Source organism: Ambystoma mexicanum, chromosome 2q (assembly GCF_040938575.1).
Source record: "Ambystoma mexicanum isolate Mex_15411 chromosome 2q, UKY_AmexF1_1, whole genome shotgun sequence".
Taxonomy (NCBI): Eukaryota; Metazoa; Chordata; class Amphibia; order Caudata; family Ambystomatidae; genus Ambystoma; species Ambystoma mexicanum.
The window spans coordinates 540,501,681-540,518,017 of record NC_090924.1 but is presented as its reverse complement, the minus strand read 5'-3'; the positions used below and the strand labels follow the sequence as shown (position 1 = coordinate 540,518,017).

General features: G+C 43.7%; 1 protein-coding gene across 2 annotated transcripts in view; it reads left to right on the top strand.

Moving 5' to 3' along the window:
• The window catches only part of DLEC1 (DLEC1 cilia and flagella associated protein), a 1,790,999-nt gene that overhangs the window by 499,152 nt on the left and 1,275,510 nt on the right, over window positions 1-16,337 (top strand). For both annotated transcript variants that reach the window (XM_069647686.1, XM_069647685.1), the window contains exon 11: window positions 6,530-6,666. In XM_069647686.1, coding sequence (XP_069503787.1) covers window positions 6,530-6,666 — 137 coding nt within the window. The remainder of the gene's footprint in view (window positions 1-6,529; window positions 6,667-16,337) is intronic.

The window sequence follows — 16,337 nt, the reverse complement described above, 5'->3', positions numbered from 1 at the left end:
ATTGAATAGTAATAACGATATAAAAAGGCAGAACTTTAACAAATCCCCATACATGAGATGTCAGTGTGAGGAAAGTTGGAACAAGTAATACCCCAAGCCAATGAAGTATAAACACAGTGAAGTAGTACAATTGTGTTGAATTAAAGGACAGTGAACTCAAGAAGAAGTCCTGGTAAAAGCAACACACCTGTTTTTAAAATTAATCTTTAACAAAAAAAAGTATCAAAGTAAAAAGTATCAAACACATACCTTATAGAAATAAGCATCAATACCCATACTAAAAATATCATAACTAAAAGAGGCATAAGAACTTTCAGAAACATAAAAGAAATGAAACTAAATAAACATCAAATACGTAATTGAAGTAAAAACAGAAAAGAATAAAAATCAAGCATATACTAATGTCATGACTAAACAGGCATGCAACGTTCAATGCAACCTGTAAACGAAAATAAAATAACTGGTCTAGTCAACCTCCTCAAGCGCAAGAGCCTTCAGAAATGTAACTACTGCTATTAATGTAGAGGTTGTATGACCCGATAAACAGGAAGACCAAACAAACTCAAGTCCCCCAATTCAAACGAGGATGAAAACTTTTTTTAATACTTTAATCTGAGCTCATGTAATTCCAGACATGCTATGAACACATGTTTAGTTCCCAGCTCCAACCCAACCTTAAGAAAGTGCCAACCTGTCTGCTCAGCGGGCACGTAGCTCATGCTCATCAGAATTTGTCATGTTGGAAATACATTCCAGCGGAATCCCAAATTCAGGTGAGGAGTCCACTTTGCAGGATACAGAGCCAAATACGGGGCTAAAGTTCCTAATTTCTTGTGATCGCCGCACACACCCGCAGCGCATGCCACCAGACCAAGGCTTCAAGCCTGGGTAGCAGACACAATAACGATGTTGTGTAAGTGTCCATACCATACAGGATTTTGGGAACCAATTTCCCTTAGTATTTTAGGGCTGGTACCACAGTGCACTTCCCATATCGACAATCCACCCTCACCAGTTGGTTTATTAATGGGCCAATACACTCTCTTACCCAGGCTTTCATCTTAATCCAGCCCGGGGTTACCTGAATGAAAAACCCCAAATATACTAATGAATCTACTGTTGTCAAATCCCAGCCTATATGCCAGTTGTAATTAATTCTCCTCCTACTCTTAGAGCATTTGGGGGATCTTGGTCTTTGACAGGTTTATCTTTAGTGTGTGGGTATCCATGTAAGCTGGAAAGGCATCCAACAGCCTTTGTGTTCTCACAGGTGTATAGTCAAAAATAAGAAAATTGTCTGCATAAGATAGTCAGTATAGCCTAAACTGGTTGATTGCTGGAGAAACAAATGTCACAGATTTTTAATATTCCCCTATGTCTGACTAATAGAGGTTGAATAGGCAGGGTGTCAAAACCCAACCTTGCCTGACACCTCTACTCCTGGATACACAACGAGAAAGTGCTCCAGCACAGTTTAGGTGAAATTGAATTTCCGGTTGTGCATGCAAACTGACAAAAAGTCTTAATAAATCTGTGGGAACACCCCACTGCTGGAGCTTAGTCCACAGAAGTTGGTGATCTACTGTGTGAAATGCTGAGGTCAAATCTATGGAGGTGATGTAGACCGTTTTGTATTTTCCACCCCAGGACAGATATTGGATGAGTTTAACCATTATCCCATTCAAAGAAGTTGCCAAACTTTGGCGAAATCTGGTTTGCCACTTCACCAATCTGCCAACGGCAAGTGCCCACTTCTCTAGATGCGACAGCAAGCTGGATGCAAACACCTTGCTGTCAGCATCTAGAAGGGCAATCGGTTGGTAATTCAGGGGGCATGTTCTCAAACCCCTCTTAAAAATCGGGAAATATGCGCCCTAGACCAAGAGGCAAGCAATCGGTCAAGGTTCACCAGACTAAACAGGGAATGTAACACTGCTGTCCAGGTACTTGGGTCAGCTTTAAACCGGTAACTTGACAATCTGTTAGGGGCCAGAGCCCGAGGGGAACTGATCCTCTTAATCACCTCCACAATGATGTCCTGATCGAAGGCTGCCAAATCCATCCGAGCTCTCACCTTGGGTAAGATAAACCTACAGTTATCCTTAGGTTGCAAGTATAGACTACAGAAACTGGGTAAGATAAACCTACAGTTACCCTTAGGTTGCAAGTATAGACTAGAGAAATGAGGAGAAGACCAGTCACTTTCTGTGACAGCATTAATTTGTTTTTCATGTTCTTGAAAGTCTACAGTGTTCATTAGATGCAAAAAATGTGTGCATTCTTGTTCCCAAGAACAGTAAAAAGAGCTTCAGCATACACCTGACTCCTAGCATGGGTGCATATCAGCCAAATTACGATGAGTCTGGCGTCATCGCCTCAACATAACACCACCAGGAAAGATTCAATCCTTTTTCTTTTTGTAGGTCCTTCTATCCTTTCTTAAATGTCTTTTCTTAACAGTCACTTCCTCACTATAAGCATGCATGTGTTTTTTAGAGGTGTTTAATCGCACGCCCAAACCCTGAGGCTGATGAGGTGAGATGAATACATTCCTAAATTGGTAAAGTTTGGAGCAGAGAATACCCAGTTTCTCCATTCCATTGTTGAGGTCACAAGGATTTCTGCCAAGGATCGGTTCATTCTCATTACTGAGGCATGATTACAAGAGATCTGCGTGCCTGACGGGTTAGTAATCAGATCTACTGGACCCAACCCTTCTGGTTTGTTCAACATATTTTCCACTGTGAACGTGGCTATGAGCCAAGCATGATCACTAAGAAATGTTGGAGACAGTCAATGAATCACCCCTTTCAAAGAGGCAATCAGAAACAAAAATGTAATCTATGGTGGTATGTGAATGCCCGTTAGACCAGGTAACATTGGCAGGTGTATCCCCCGCACGGCACCATTAAGGGGGTATAAACCCAGACCCCTTGTACTTTGCAACCATTGAGCACCTCTGTTTTTTTCCCAATGAGGATCCTTCCTTGCTACCTTGGTCGTTAGAGGTTAGGCAATTCGATTTTAGATCACCTGCCTGGACTACCTATCTTCCAACATATAAGCCACACCAAATTGTTAAAATAAGTCCTGACAAGTGGTCGAAAAACATTGCCAAATCCATAACATTTTTATGCCAGTATATATTGAGTATCAGAAGGTGAATAGACACAACCCCAAGAAATTCCAAGATGGCAACAAATTATTATTCTGCACATGCTACATTTGTCTGTGGATCTCACCTAGGTTAAAAGACCCCCATATGGACTACCTCTGTCCTCTCTCCTTGCTGCCTGGGCATTCACCAGGTATCCATCCAACCCTGGGATAGATTGTAACCAAGTCTCTTGCAGACACAAAAACCAGTGGGCCTTTAGCTCATGACACACAACTTGATTGCCAAATAATTTGGAGTGACCCTGTGTGTTCCACAATAGAATAGTTAAAGGGTCATTCCCCCCCATTTCTTTGACTGCACTTACTGCTGGTTAATGTTGCATTGATCTAAGGGTCCAGGACCTCAGAGGCTTTCAGCTTAGATTTTAATACCTTGGTTTTCACCTGCTGGTCCAGTGCTAAGTTCTCCATGGCACCCTCACATGGTTGGGCACCAGCAAATTCCCATAAATCAAAACCAAGACTCTAATCGACTCTTGTTACTGTAATACGACGTCCACAACCAGCTTTGAGTTAAAATTAACTGCTGACCTATCGGGTTGCTATCTCACGGGGAAGTGAATCCTCTTTGTCACTTGTTGGAATGCCTGCCAAACTTCGAATCTCAGACAGCAGCCAGAGAATATTAGTACGATTTAAACTGACTAACATATTTTCAGGAATCGCACTTTGAAATAAAATACCCTTCCCCTTATCCATGGCCTTTGTCACATATTGAGTTCTCCTCCCCAAGTCACTCTGACTATCCGTCACCACTGGTCCCCCCGGCAAGCGTCCGGCTAGCTTCTTATGAGAAAAAAACAGCCCCAATTTATCTTTAATAAAACTGTCACATAGCAAGTTTTTACATGCTTTCATGAACTGTTAGGCTGTTGTACTTCCTGAGAATATAAACATGAATCTTATGTGACAGCTACCCTTCCAGAGGATGCATAATAAGTCTTTTTTTTCCCTTTCCAGACCTTTTGATATGTCCTGTGGGAGGTTAAAAGGAGTAGGGACCATAGCAGGGTTTATAACATATGGGAGGCGGGTAGAGGAGCCCGGATAACTACAAACTACTGAAAACGGCATGAGCATTTCTGCGCCGGAAGCACTGAGGTGCAGAGTGTACAGATTTGGCAAGGCTGGGTGCTATTGTTGGATACATAAACTTCAAGCAGTGGCAAGAACAAGCCGACATTCATTCAAAAGGTCCCGAAGGCATTGGACAACCAAGCGGTGGAACACCTTGGAGTGGAGAAACAAGGAGAATGGCCTGCACTTCGAAGGGAAAGCCCATTTGGAGCTTGCGGTGGAAGAACCTAAGAACGCGGCAGAGAGGTGATGAAAGCCCTGCAGTGCTAGAGAGGTGGGTAAAAGCAGACACTATATATGGAACAGCCATGGAATCAGAACCTCATGAACACTCTGGGAATTGCAAGGCAGTGGGAGGACGGCAAGGGATGTTGAAAGATGGAGCAAAGCTTTATACACTGGCACTGGAAACCAGTATCCCAAGAGCCTTGGAGAAGCCCATCTGAGAAGCACTTAATACAGAAACACGAAACCTTTCTTAAGCATGTGATGGCCTCTGGGGTACTAAATGGAGAACAGATGAATGCGGGAGTCAATGGGGAAAGGTCCTTAAGCACAGAAGAGTGAGACTAATGGTGAACTGCTGAATACAGTAACTTGGAGGGAATGTTACAAAGCACGTACACATCTTTTCAGAAGTCGAGTTGATAAACAATGAATACAGAAACTAGCAGAAAATGTTCTGGAAGCATACAAAATAGTTTGTGAAATAGCCCGGTGCAGAAATATTATAGCAAGGAACAGGCAGAGTGAGCTCCTTAAACAGAGGAAAGTCTTCAAGAATGTAAATTGAACAAATATTGTGTAAAGAAGCCAGGAGAAAAAGGTCAAAAAATGTATCGGAGTTTTTAAGAGAAATGCAAACCCTTACAGGAAAGAGAAAACGGAGAAAGACCTAATTTTCTCAAATGTATGGACGTGAAGGCTATAACTGAGAGACTTCTCGTAGGTCAGGAAATATCACATCCATAAACTTGGGAGGGGAAAGTCTAGCTCAGGATTGAGACAGTACAGAAAGAACAAATAACCATCCTGGCCACTTAGATTTTATTAATAGTTTAAATATATACTTGTGTTGAGATATTCCATGCCTGCCACAATTAACAAATAGAAACAACAGCTACACATGCACATTATTTGGAGCTTATCAGTAGAAGCAATCTTTAGTCAAGGGTTAATTCATTTAAACATGTGGCAATCAAGAAGTCCAAGAACTCAAAAATGTAATTCCAAAATGCTCCTGTTAACCAGTGAGCACCTGCAGGGTTTACCAAAACAAACACATTAGGAAGAGAAGCAGCAATTGCCATATGGCTCAAAAGAGTACAACAGTGTGCAGCCTTTTGCCAGTGGGACTCTGCATTGCCTCGCTGCTGGGCATTTGTCTTTCAATGCACTGCCTAGTTGTCGCTGGATTGTCCGCAGAGCGCATGGCGACAGCTGCCGCCTTTTCAAAACAATTCCCAATAATGAGCACAGGACTTCCATGGTTCCTACCACATCCAAAATGTCCACTGGATGCGGTCCCACGATGCATGGGAAATGAAGTTCTCATGTTTCCCGAAAGGCCATAGCCTGTCTGCGACCTTTAAGGCCTAAGGCAATTGTTTCTTGTTGGTAGTGATGGATATCGTGCTAAGGGTTCTAGGGTGCTGGGACCTGACCGTTAAGATAAGAAAATATCTAAATGATCACTTGATGATTAGGGTGGACCCCTAGGTTGCAGCATACCTTATGATGGATTGAATGTAGTGCTGATCTCCTACAGTGCCTATTGTGAAACATTCACAATATTCTGTGGACAATTACAGTCCAACAGGTATTGAATTTGTTGTGTATTCATATAGTTTAACAGGATCTTCTAAGTTCTTCCCTTTCAACGTAGAGTGAACTAGGAGTATGCCCCAATTTGTTGAAACTTGTTATACATTTCTGGCACAGCAATCTAGTGAAGTTCTTTAAATCCCTCATGCAAACACACAACATAAAGATCCGTTGTTTGCCTTGTGCTATCCACACAAACTTCTATTAAGTTAAGATAATATGTGCAAAGAAGCAGAAATGTGGGATTTATAAAAGTCCAATAGAAGAATTAAATAATTGCTGTTCCATTTAAGGTCTTGAACATAGTTTGCCTTTCGCACCTAGTGGCGAGAAGCTCATAGAATCTGCTTTTCTGGAGTTAAGATTTTGTTTTAGAGATATATTGATTCTTTTTGATTTTTGTAAATATGTATTTTGTTATGTGTTTGATTCCATTTTCCCTTTCTTGCAGTACCCCGCATACTCGATTGTGGCGCTTGTTTAGCCGGGGGCATAAAGATTTTAGAAATGATATGTACAAATGAAGGCCTCAGCCGTGGAAGATTTTGCATAATGCCAAAGAAAGCATGGCCACCTCCGAATTTCAGGGTAAGAAACAACTAGATATCCTTGAATGATTCCCTGTCATTTCTTTTTTGTAACTGTATTTTTAACTTTTAACTTCCACATTGTATAATTCTTCATCTTCTCACACAGCATAGGTGTACTAATGAAAGTGTTGCCTACTTATTTTTGGTGTGAATGCCTTTCAATTTTCTAATTATCAGCATCTGGTTCTTGGCTTTGGCACTTTTTATTCTCGGTCAGAGGTAGTTTCAAGCTTTTACTGTGGCATTGGTCACATTTTATTTTATTTTTAGTTAATGTGTTATGGTTCATACAAACTTTTCACATCATTTATTTTATAAAACAAACAGATCAGCATACTTTCCTATAACATATCTTAAAAAACATCAATTTGATAGAATTACCATAAAGGTATTCTAAAATCAAATTCATTGCATAATATACCATTATGTCATACAATTCGTCATACAAAAAACTACACTTCCTGAATTTGAATCCCATTCCTAATTTCGTAGTTGATTAAATCGCTATCCTATCCAGGTTCCTAATACATTAATTTATATAACATGTGTAAAATAAAATGACAAAATAGACATTGTATCATAATGCGTAATTCTCAAGCCAATCATCAACATTTGTAGACTGATTCTACTACTACAGGGTCAAATTTATCTTGATTTCAACTTGCTGCCATATTCTATAAAGTGCTACCTTTAGTGCAGTTTTATTAGAATTATGCACAGTAATACCAAAACTCACTATTATTGATGTTATAATCACATATTTTCCAAGATTACACATGAATACATTTCCCATAGCCTTACATGCTGTCATTACATGCCTGTTAGTTTCTTGAATATGTGTTTGCAAATCCTACAAGTTCTACTCGCTTTGGAGACCTCCAATTGCGGACATTGTATTGATAATGTTGGTAAGTAGTTTAACTTTATTAATAAAACTTATCTTCTGCGATCAGACATCTTGAATAAAACCAAATATCTTTTGTGTTTAAGATAACAATTTGTTAGACTTAAGTATTCATGAAATTATTTCAGTGAAGCTAAGTGCGCATAATTCATGTTTCAATCCCATATGTGAGCGGTCAGAAATGTGAGGCCCACCACTTTGGAAAGAGTTTTCAACTTTAGCCATTTAATTAAATTAAAAGGTTGGATACATGCCTCACAATCCCTACCCTGACAAGGATTTCCCTGCCTAAAATAAACCAAAGGAAACACTCTAATAAAAGGATATCTGTCCCTCACACGTGTACAGTTAATAAAGTGATAAGGAAATGCATGGTCGATCAATTCAACAAATATATATAACATACAATTGAGCTCACGCTATGATCAATGTCTCTTCTACTAACCTGGGCGTATTTCCCTTCCCCAGATCTGAGCAGGGGTTTGGTCTACAGTTTCAAAGAAACAAGGAAATCCTAGTTTGCCAAAAAGTTCAGATACAGTTTTGAGACATTAAACTCGGTCACAAACAGTTCTGTGGTCTCACAATGCACCAAAAGAAATAGGTTCCTACTCCTCCTGGTGTAAGAACGGTTTCACATTTGTCTTCTCCAAGTAAATAACAATTGTCTTTGTCAGGATATTTTGCTACAACTTTGTCTTTAGAGAAATAGTAGGTAGCAACTACTCCTTGAGTAAGAACAAGTTTCACCTTGATATTCTTCAAGTGAAAAACAACAATTGTGTTTGTCAGGATTATTTGGTATTTGCAGAATTGTACCTCCTATACAACAGGTTTGAACAATTCTTCTTTAAATGACACAGTTTACCATGATTTGTCTCTGTTAGAACCTCAGTTTAGCACTTGTGTCAACTACTACCTGGTTTATTCCTGTGCCAGGCCTTTTGAAGCAACAACCACTTGCCATGCGGGTATACTCGCCTGCCCGTCTAATACTTCACCAAAAGAACAGAAAGTGCTTCAGTTGTAACTGCAACTTAGAACCACAACAACTTCACAAGGCTTCTTTTCTTTGGCATCAAACATTAGACCAGTTTCGGGGAAACAAGGAATCACATTAGTGCTCTTTAAGATTCCTTGGCAACCATGCTCCTCTCCCTCTGGATATCCTTCTACAGAAGGGCAGCCGGTTTGCCACCTTTCTTTCCCTTCTACACCAGCAACTAAATAGTGATCAAAAGATGATCTCACTTTTCTTCTATCTTGGCTTTGGCAATGTATGTTTCTATCTCCTAATGATCTGTGTTTCATAGCATGTAAGCAGCAGGATTTACAACCATTGGCCTTCCCAATATTCCCCTCTCGCCTTAACCAAGGTTTGTTATATTTGTATGGCTGAATTTTTACAGACTCTCGGTTTGGGTATTGCTTGTTAGCTTTTGGTTTTCTCAAAACTTCCCCACTGTGTTTTTGGACCTTCCACAATCTCACACACTTATTTGCACAGTCACATGACTCAACAGGTATAACATTTGTATCAGCTCCACCTTACTGATGAGGCCCGACTAGGCTGAAACATGTGTCTGTGGTTGCTGATTGTACTCTTGTTCAGAGGATATTTGCCTAGCATTTTGGTGCTGGACTGCCCTTGTTGGTGGGACAAAGACTGATATGCAAATGGGTATTTCTCCTCTGTGAAGGGTGCAGTGAGCTAAAACTTGGTTGTAGACCCTCTTGCAAGAAATCCCATGGAGTATTTGACCCATGTTCGTTCTCAGCAGAGATTCTCCCACACTCCTTTATAACTTTTGTTGGTTTCGTAAAGTTTGGTATTAAAAATCATTGTCACAACTGCTTTCACTCATGTGTGTGAAACTGCGCCTGCCATGAACATGCGGACAGCCTTGGAGCACTCCAGAGTCTCTTGCAAGCTGTGTGCTCTTCTTGGTTTACGCTGGTCTTATGTGCTTGTGGCTCCTCGCGTTGGGTGGACAGCCTCCTCTGGTCCTCCTCTGCTCACACCACTGAGAAATGGAGCTTCCTCTGCTCCGGAGAGTGTCAGGTGCAACCCAGCTACCTGGAACCTCCAGAGAGGGCCCACTTCCCTTGCTACTGCTACTTCTCGCTGCACGACCTCTGCACAGCTAATCTTCACTGTGTCTTTTTCTTGCGTTTCCCGCTGCGCCACCTCTGCAATAGGGAGAGCTTGAGGAAATGCCACTGCTTCAGGCGTTAAAATACCTGTAGGCACCTTCTCTCGCCTACAACTTTGCTCTCAGCTGCATACGTGGCCCACGCTGCTTATTCCTCTTCTGCTGCTCTTCTCCTTCCTCTAGCCTGCACCTGAGGGGGCTTTTTAAGCCTGTCAGTCTCCCTCAGGTGTAGGTCATCTACAATAATTGGCTCACCGCTCCCACAGCAGTATTCCTCTGATTCCCTCTTCCTCATCCCAGTACTGAGGGAACTATGGGACTTGAAGTCCCTGCCAACAAAGTTAATTTTTCAAACTCTTTCTGATTTGCAATACGCCATTAAAAGGCTAGGATTTTGGGGAGAGTTAAACAGGGGAATTTCCCCTTCCTCCTGACCTGTTTCCTCCCCCATGTGGTCCTCCTGCAGAACACCACCCCCAGGGTCGGGATCAGGAAGCGTCTGCCTTTTCCCAGGCCACATGAGTAAGGTCCCAGTTTGAGGTTTTGGGGGGATCTCAACTGAATCATCACACGTAGCTGTAATCCTTTTACAAAACTTTGCTTCAGTTGGTAATATCCCCTATCCAGTCGCAATCCCACCCAATGGACTGGAACAACTTTTCATTCATGTTTTAAATTCACGGTTGCCACTATGCGTTACATTCCCCAATAATCTAAGCAGTGGACACAACAGATTTTTCATCATTTTCATCATTTTGAGTGAATGTACATTCAATTTGGTACAGCCAGTGGTATTTATTAAGGCTACTCCTGCATAGATTTGCTTTCAGGTGTTCAAGCTGTTAATTTGGAAAATAAAGATTTTTTTAAATGAAATTGGTAACATGTTGCTGTGTTTCACAAACAGAAAAAACGAAATCCTAGAACATTAACCAAGATATTGGGGCTTACGAGTTCGCCGGTAATACCGGTCCGGTGATGTTACCATTACCGGCAGGGTAACCAGCAGAAGTACTGCCGTATTGCAAGTCATCAGGCACGTGCACACACACCCCTGCCGGAAACGGTAATACCGGCTGACGGTATTACCAGCATCAACGGCCATCGGCTGGTAATAACAGCAAAATAATGCCAGTAATGTTTCTTCCACCATTACTGGCCAATATTACCAGCATGGGAAATAACTTCATTGCTGGAATGGGAAGCTCAGCAGCAGCCATCTTTATAAACTCAATCCACCCCAAATCACCCATTTCCTGCTGGCATCCAATCCCCAAGGTTGTGGCAACATAATGGCACAGTAAAAAATGTCCTTTCTGCCAGATTCTCCGCTCTGGGAGCCAAAATGTACAGCGGCAGAGCTAAATGCATTGACAGTGGAGCATGCTGATGTCCTATTCGGCAGCAGCCACAGATAAACCTCAGCTCAGAGAAAGACACCAAATGGGCTGACATACAAGCATGGGTGACGGCAGTGAGAACTGTAACCTGCAGCGCCAGGGTTTGTCGGAAGAGCTGGAACGACCTAAAGGCGTGGGTCCGCAGCCGCATAGCCAGACACATGAGGGAGAGCGCTCGCACAGGAGGGGGGCATGGTGGAACCCCTCCACCTCACACCCTGGTAGGAGACGGCCTGCTCCATCCTCCACATCGAGGGCATCGAGGGGATAGGGAGCCCAGAGGCTGGAGCAGGGATCCACGGCACTGGCGCCAAGTACATCTGTCCCATGTACATGTGAATGTAGCATCCAAAAGCATGCCTCCCCCAGCAGAGATTCACAAAATGGGCACGGGAATGGTTCAACACATGGCAGTCACAGCAAATGGCCAGTGAGTGTGCACACACACACACGCACATGCAGGCGCACACACACATGCCAGGGGAGGTGGGTAAATGTAGCAATGCACATGCACTGTAGGCGAAACGTGCATGCCAACCCATGGACACATGAGAAGCACCCATGTGTGCCAAGATAGTCCATGTCAGAAAGTGAAGCCCCACCCCACCCACAATAAGCCACCTTGGCAGTCCAACAGGCAATGTGCACATGCATGCACTGTGTACACCCTCAGCAGGCACTACCACCACCTAGTAGTAGCAGCAATTTCACATGAGTGTAATGCAAGCCTGCAGACATGTCTGCTAGATGACTAACCGCATGTCATTCTATTCCCAACAGGAACACAGTCCATAGACTGTGACAAGGCCGGATCCTCCACTGCAGGCACAACATCTGTCCCCACCCCTGCACAGGCCAGACCCCTTGCCAGCGGGAGCAGACAGCAGGGCAGGGCTGCTGGGCCACCTCCACCTCCCACCGCTGTGGAAACCCCTGCAAGTCCTGGGGATGACACAATTACCATGGCAGCGCACACTGGCCTCTCCACCAGACAGGCAGGTGACACAGCAGTTGCTAAAACCACCACCGCTATGCCACAGCAAGCACCTGTCATGGGACATAGTGTTGCCGTCCCTCCTGTGTCCCGAAGACGGCAGGGTTCCAGCATGCCCTCCTCGCCATCACGGGCAGTGCAGCCACTGGCCCATCGTGGCATGGCCCATGCGGACACCACAAATGAGGATGAGGAGGATGAGATGGAGCACGGGATAGGTAGGAGGTGCATCTCCATGCTTCAGCCCTCGCCCTCGACAGAGCCCACCATCTCTGCCGGTGCCCAATGTGTCAGACATGAGTGCACGCCTGTGTTTAATTGAGGAGCAGCTTTCTTCCATCGAAGTTCTGGCGGGCCAGCAGCTGCAGGAGATGTGGGCCATGTGTGAGTGCATGCAGGGTTGCAGCCGCAGGAGGGCCCGGTCACTTACCCATGCCACTGCTGCCATGACTGCAATATGACAGAGGATGCAGGAGCACACAGGCTACCTCCGCCTCCACCGAGAACCTGCACCAGTGCATGCAGCTTACACTGTAGTTTATGTGGGCCCAAGAGTCAGAGGCCTTTACCTCTGTGACACCTACAGACGGCTCCCTACCCGGTACCCCAACACACTGCTGACAGCACCTCCTCACTGGCAAAGACTTGGTGAAGCACCCCATGCCCAAGAGGCACAGAAAGTGACAGTTGGACACTGCTGGGGTGTTTTGAGGGTGCGTGTTTGGGGAGGCTGATCTGCGGGTGGGTTTTTGGGGATGGTGTTTTGAGGGTGGGGTTTTTGCAGAGGTTGATGCTGTTCTGGTGAAGGTCATTCCACATTGCTACATAAAAATCCTTTTCACTAGAAGCAATGACGAGATATTCCTTATTGTGTACACGTGTTTAATGTGAGAGAAAATTCTTTGCAAAGGTGCAAGGGGAGTGCAATGTGATGGCTTTTTCAAAATGAAAATGCCTTCAGTTCCGTGCGAGCCAGGCATCTGTCAGTTACCTTTACCCACTCAGTGCATGCATGCATGGCACCTGCAGCCACTATGTCATCCTCCTCAGGCGGTGCCATGTCCAAATCTGGGGGCAGGGGAATGTTCTGCCGAATGCAGATGTTGTGCAACATTGCACATGCTAGCACAATCTGTCCCAACTTGTTGGGCCTACACATGAGCGCACCCCCAGACTGGTATAAACATTGGAAGCAGGCCTTCCACGAGCCATAGGTGCACTCAACAGACACCCTAGTCTGGACATGTGCCTGGATGCCACCTCCTGTGGTGTCTGGGGATTCCTCAGAGGAGTCATTAGCCACATGAACTGCATGTATTCTGAGTCACCTGCAAGGGGAAGAGACATAGGTGTAAATCCTGATGATCTGTGGATGCGTTGCCTTTAACAGCAGCATCTTGATAGATAGTCTGCATGCATGTCCCATGTGTCATCGCACACCACCATTTCACATTACAGTCCCTGCAACTACTCAGGGGGGTGTTCAGTCTGTCATGGTACATCTTGCACACAGCTCACAGCCAACGTTTGTTGCTTTCATGGTCGATGATTGACAGGGCAACATGCCTTGGTCGGTGGTTTGGGCCTGTGCATTGCTCCAATGCAGGGATCGTGATGGGAGTCTGGATTAAATGTGCAGGTCGTCTGTGTGGATTCCATGATGGATTCATGTACATGGTGACTTAAGTATGTGCCATGTCAAATACCAGTGTCATGTCCCTCAGTTGCAGTTTAGCAGAATGTCATTCCATTTATGGCAGTGTTCTTCAGACCTTTTACATAGCGGACACCCCAGGAGCTCCCCTGGTGTTTGGGCCCTACACCTAGTCGTTCCTCACACCTCTCAGCTCGCACTAAGGGTGTCTGGGGGTGGTCAGGCTATTCAGAATTTCAGAGTGTCATTAGAGCAACTAATCCCTTTGTATAATGTTTTACTTTGAATGGACGGTAACCTTGGTCCTTGGTTGTGCTGGTAACTGTCAGCTTTGCCCTTTTTCGCTGGCTCTTGGGGCACCCCCTGGACATACTTTGCACACCCTGTAAGGAAGGCATAGTATCAACAGTAGACAGAGACTCAAAAAGATGCACGTTTTATAAACCTTTATTTTGTAATGTCAAAGGGTTGGGAGAATTCCTGACTGGCCCTAACTCTATAATGGAAGTAATCTCTACCATTAATCAAAAGAAAACAAGTCAAAGTAAGTCTAGGCAAATAAATATTTTTCAGCAACCTTCAATGCAACACTTAGAGATGAACCGATGTGTTGACCAATAATCAGCTCTACACACACAGAAGAGATGTTAGGTGGGTAACCAGTTGTGTGGTTCTCAAGGTTAATAGACGTAAGACTTTTTAGAGGTTGGTTTTAAAATATTTGTATTATTCATACTTTCTTTGCAGTACTCGTCGGGAGATGATCCCTATAACCAGAAAATCTGTTTCTACATACCAACTTGAGTCAATGTGTCCTGATGACGGCTCAGAGGGTTTTACCATCTAAAGAACGGATCTTATACATAGTTCGCCCTGCCTAGCCCAAAACACATGATGACACTAAAAGTGAATTGCAATTCAATATCTATAATGGATCGCCATTCACACTGTTACTAACGCCACCATTAAAGTGCCTTTGCAATATTTGTCACTGTTTAAGCATTTTTAACTTGGCTTTTTTCGTGCTTGATTTATGACATGTTTTAAGATATCCTGACCACTGTCTCCTGTAGAGCTATCTCCTGCAGGTTCTTGACCTAAGTATTTGGTTTACCTTGCTATGCGTGAAAGGGTGGGGTAGCCTGTGTTGACCTCCTCTGTTTGTGTTATAAACCTAACATTGCCCTCACTCTTAAATAACAACTGTGAAAAGGGAATATGCTTCAAAAGAAAATAGTTTTTCAAAAGGAAAGTCAGCATGGCTTTTATAAGCAGGTGACAACTCCCTTCCCACATTCAAGGCACAGGGTCTCGACTTAAGAAAAGAATAGGTGGATGGGATAATTCTCTCAACGTGGCACACTTTGGTTTTCTGGTATTATTCAACAGTTCCCCTTACCAATGTCGGGGTCTTTCTTGACACTTTCACTCTGGTACAATTTGTTATGGCTCGAGCCCAAGTTTGCTCAGTTCACTTTGTAATTCACTCAGGTTTCTGTCGTTTGTGCTCAAGTTTTGTCATTCACTTTCTTTGTAACACACTTTCTCTTAGGCTTCCCTCAGTCGGGCTTCTTTTATTTTCACTTTGACTCTGGAGCTCAATATTCACTTTGTAGGGATCCCTTCCCACATTTATTCTCATTTTCTCATTGGTGTCAAAGACTTTCGAAACTGCACAGTTTTTAGATACTCCTAAGCATGACCACTTCGAAGTCCCATTCAATATGATTCACAGTTCAGGTGTGATTGCTCAACATACTAAAGCTTTCTGGTATTTGTAGTTACTTTCATAGGCTTCCCTCGGCTGGGCTTGCGCCTTCCATTTCTTTATTATCAACACGGTTACAAAATATTTGACAGCTTTCTTTATTTAGCCTCGCACTACAGTGCAAACACATTGCACAGAGACTTTAGAAAATGCAAATCAGCTCCGCAGGACCACTCTTTTACTTTGTGATAACTCGCATTTCTTTTAACAATCGAATCCCTCTTCACGCGATTATCATCATTCGCGTAACCTTTGCTTGATACAGTTTCACTTACTTGCAACACAAACCAGACTTTGTTTCATTCTGTAATTCACTAGTTGTGTTTGTCTTGGTTCTTTCTTCTTTGCCTTGAATGCGACTATGGAGGTCTTAACCAACAACTCATCTGCTCCTCCCCAACTCAACCTTTCACCCATGAGCACAACAGGCAACCTTGGAATACTTCAAAGGAAGGCTCTCTCCATATTCTTGGCCTCACTTTGCGAACCGTTATGGCCTCTTGGAAATACAGTTTGTTCGCCTGGCTTTCTTTCGCTCCTCTCAGCATTCGAACATCCCCTTGGCCTTCCGATACCCCGCAGCAAGGTTTGCAGCAGCTCAGGAAGAGCTGTTCCTTCTCATACCAAAGCTTGCTCAAAATGTCCCTGTGTGCTACACCTTTTGTCCTCGCACAGATAGCTAATGTATGGCAGGTGTGTGTGATTGAAACTCCCCGGCCCTGCCTGGCCTCATTAATGGGACAGGGCCATTGCAAAGTGCTAGGGGTAATCTTCATAGCCTCATTCCTCATCTTAT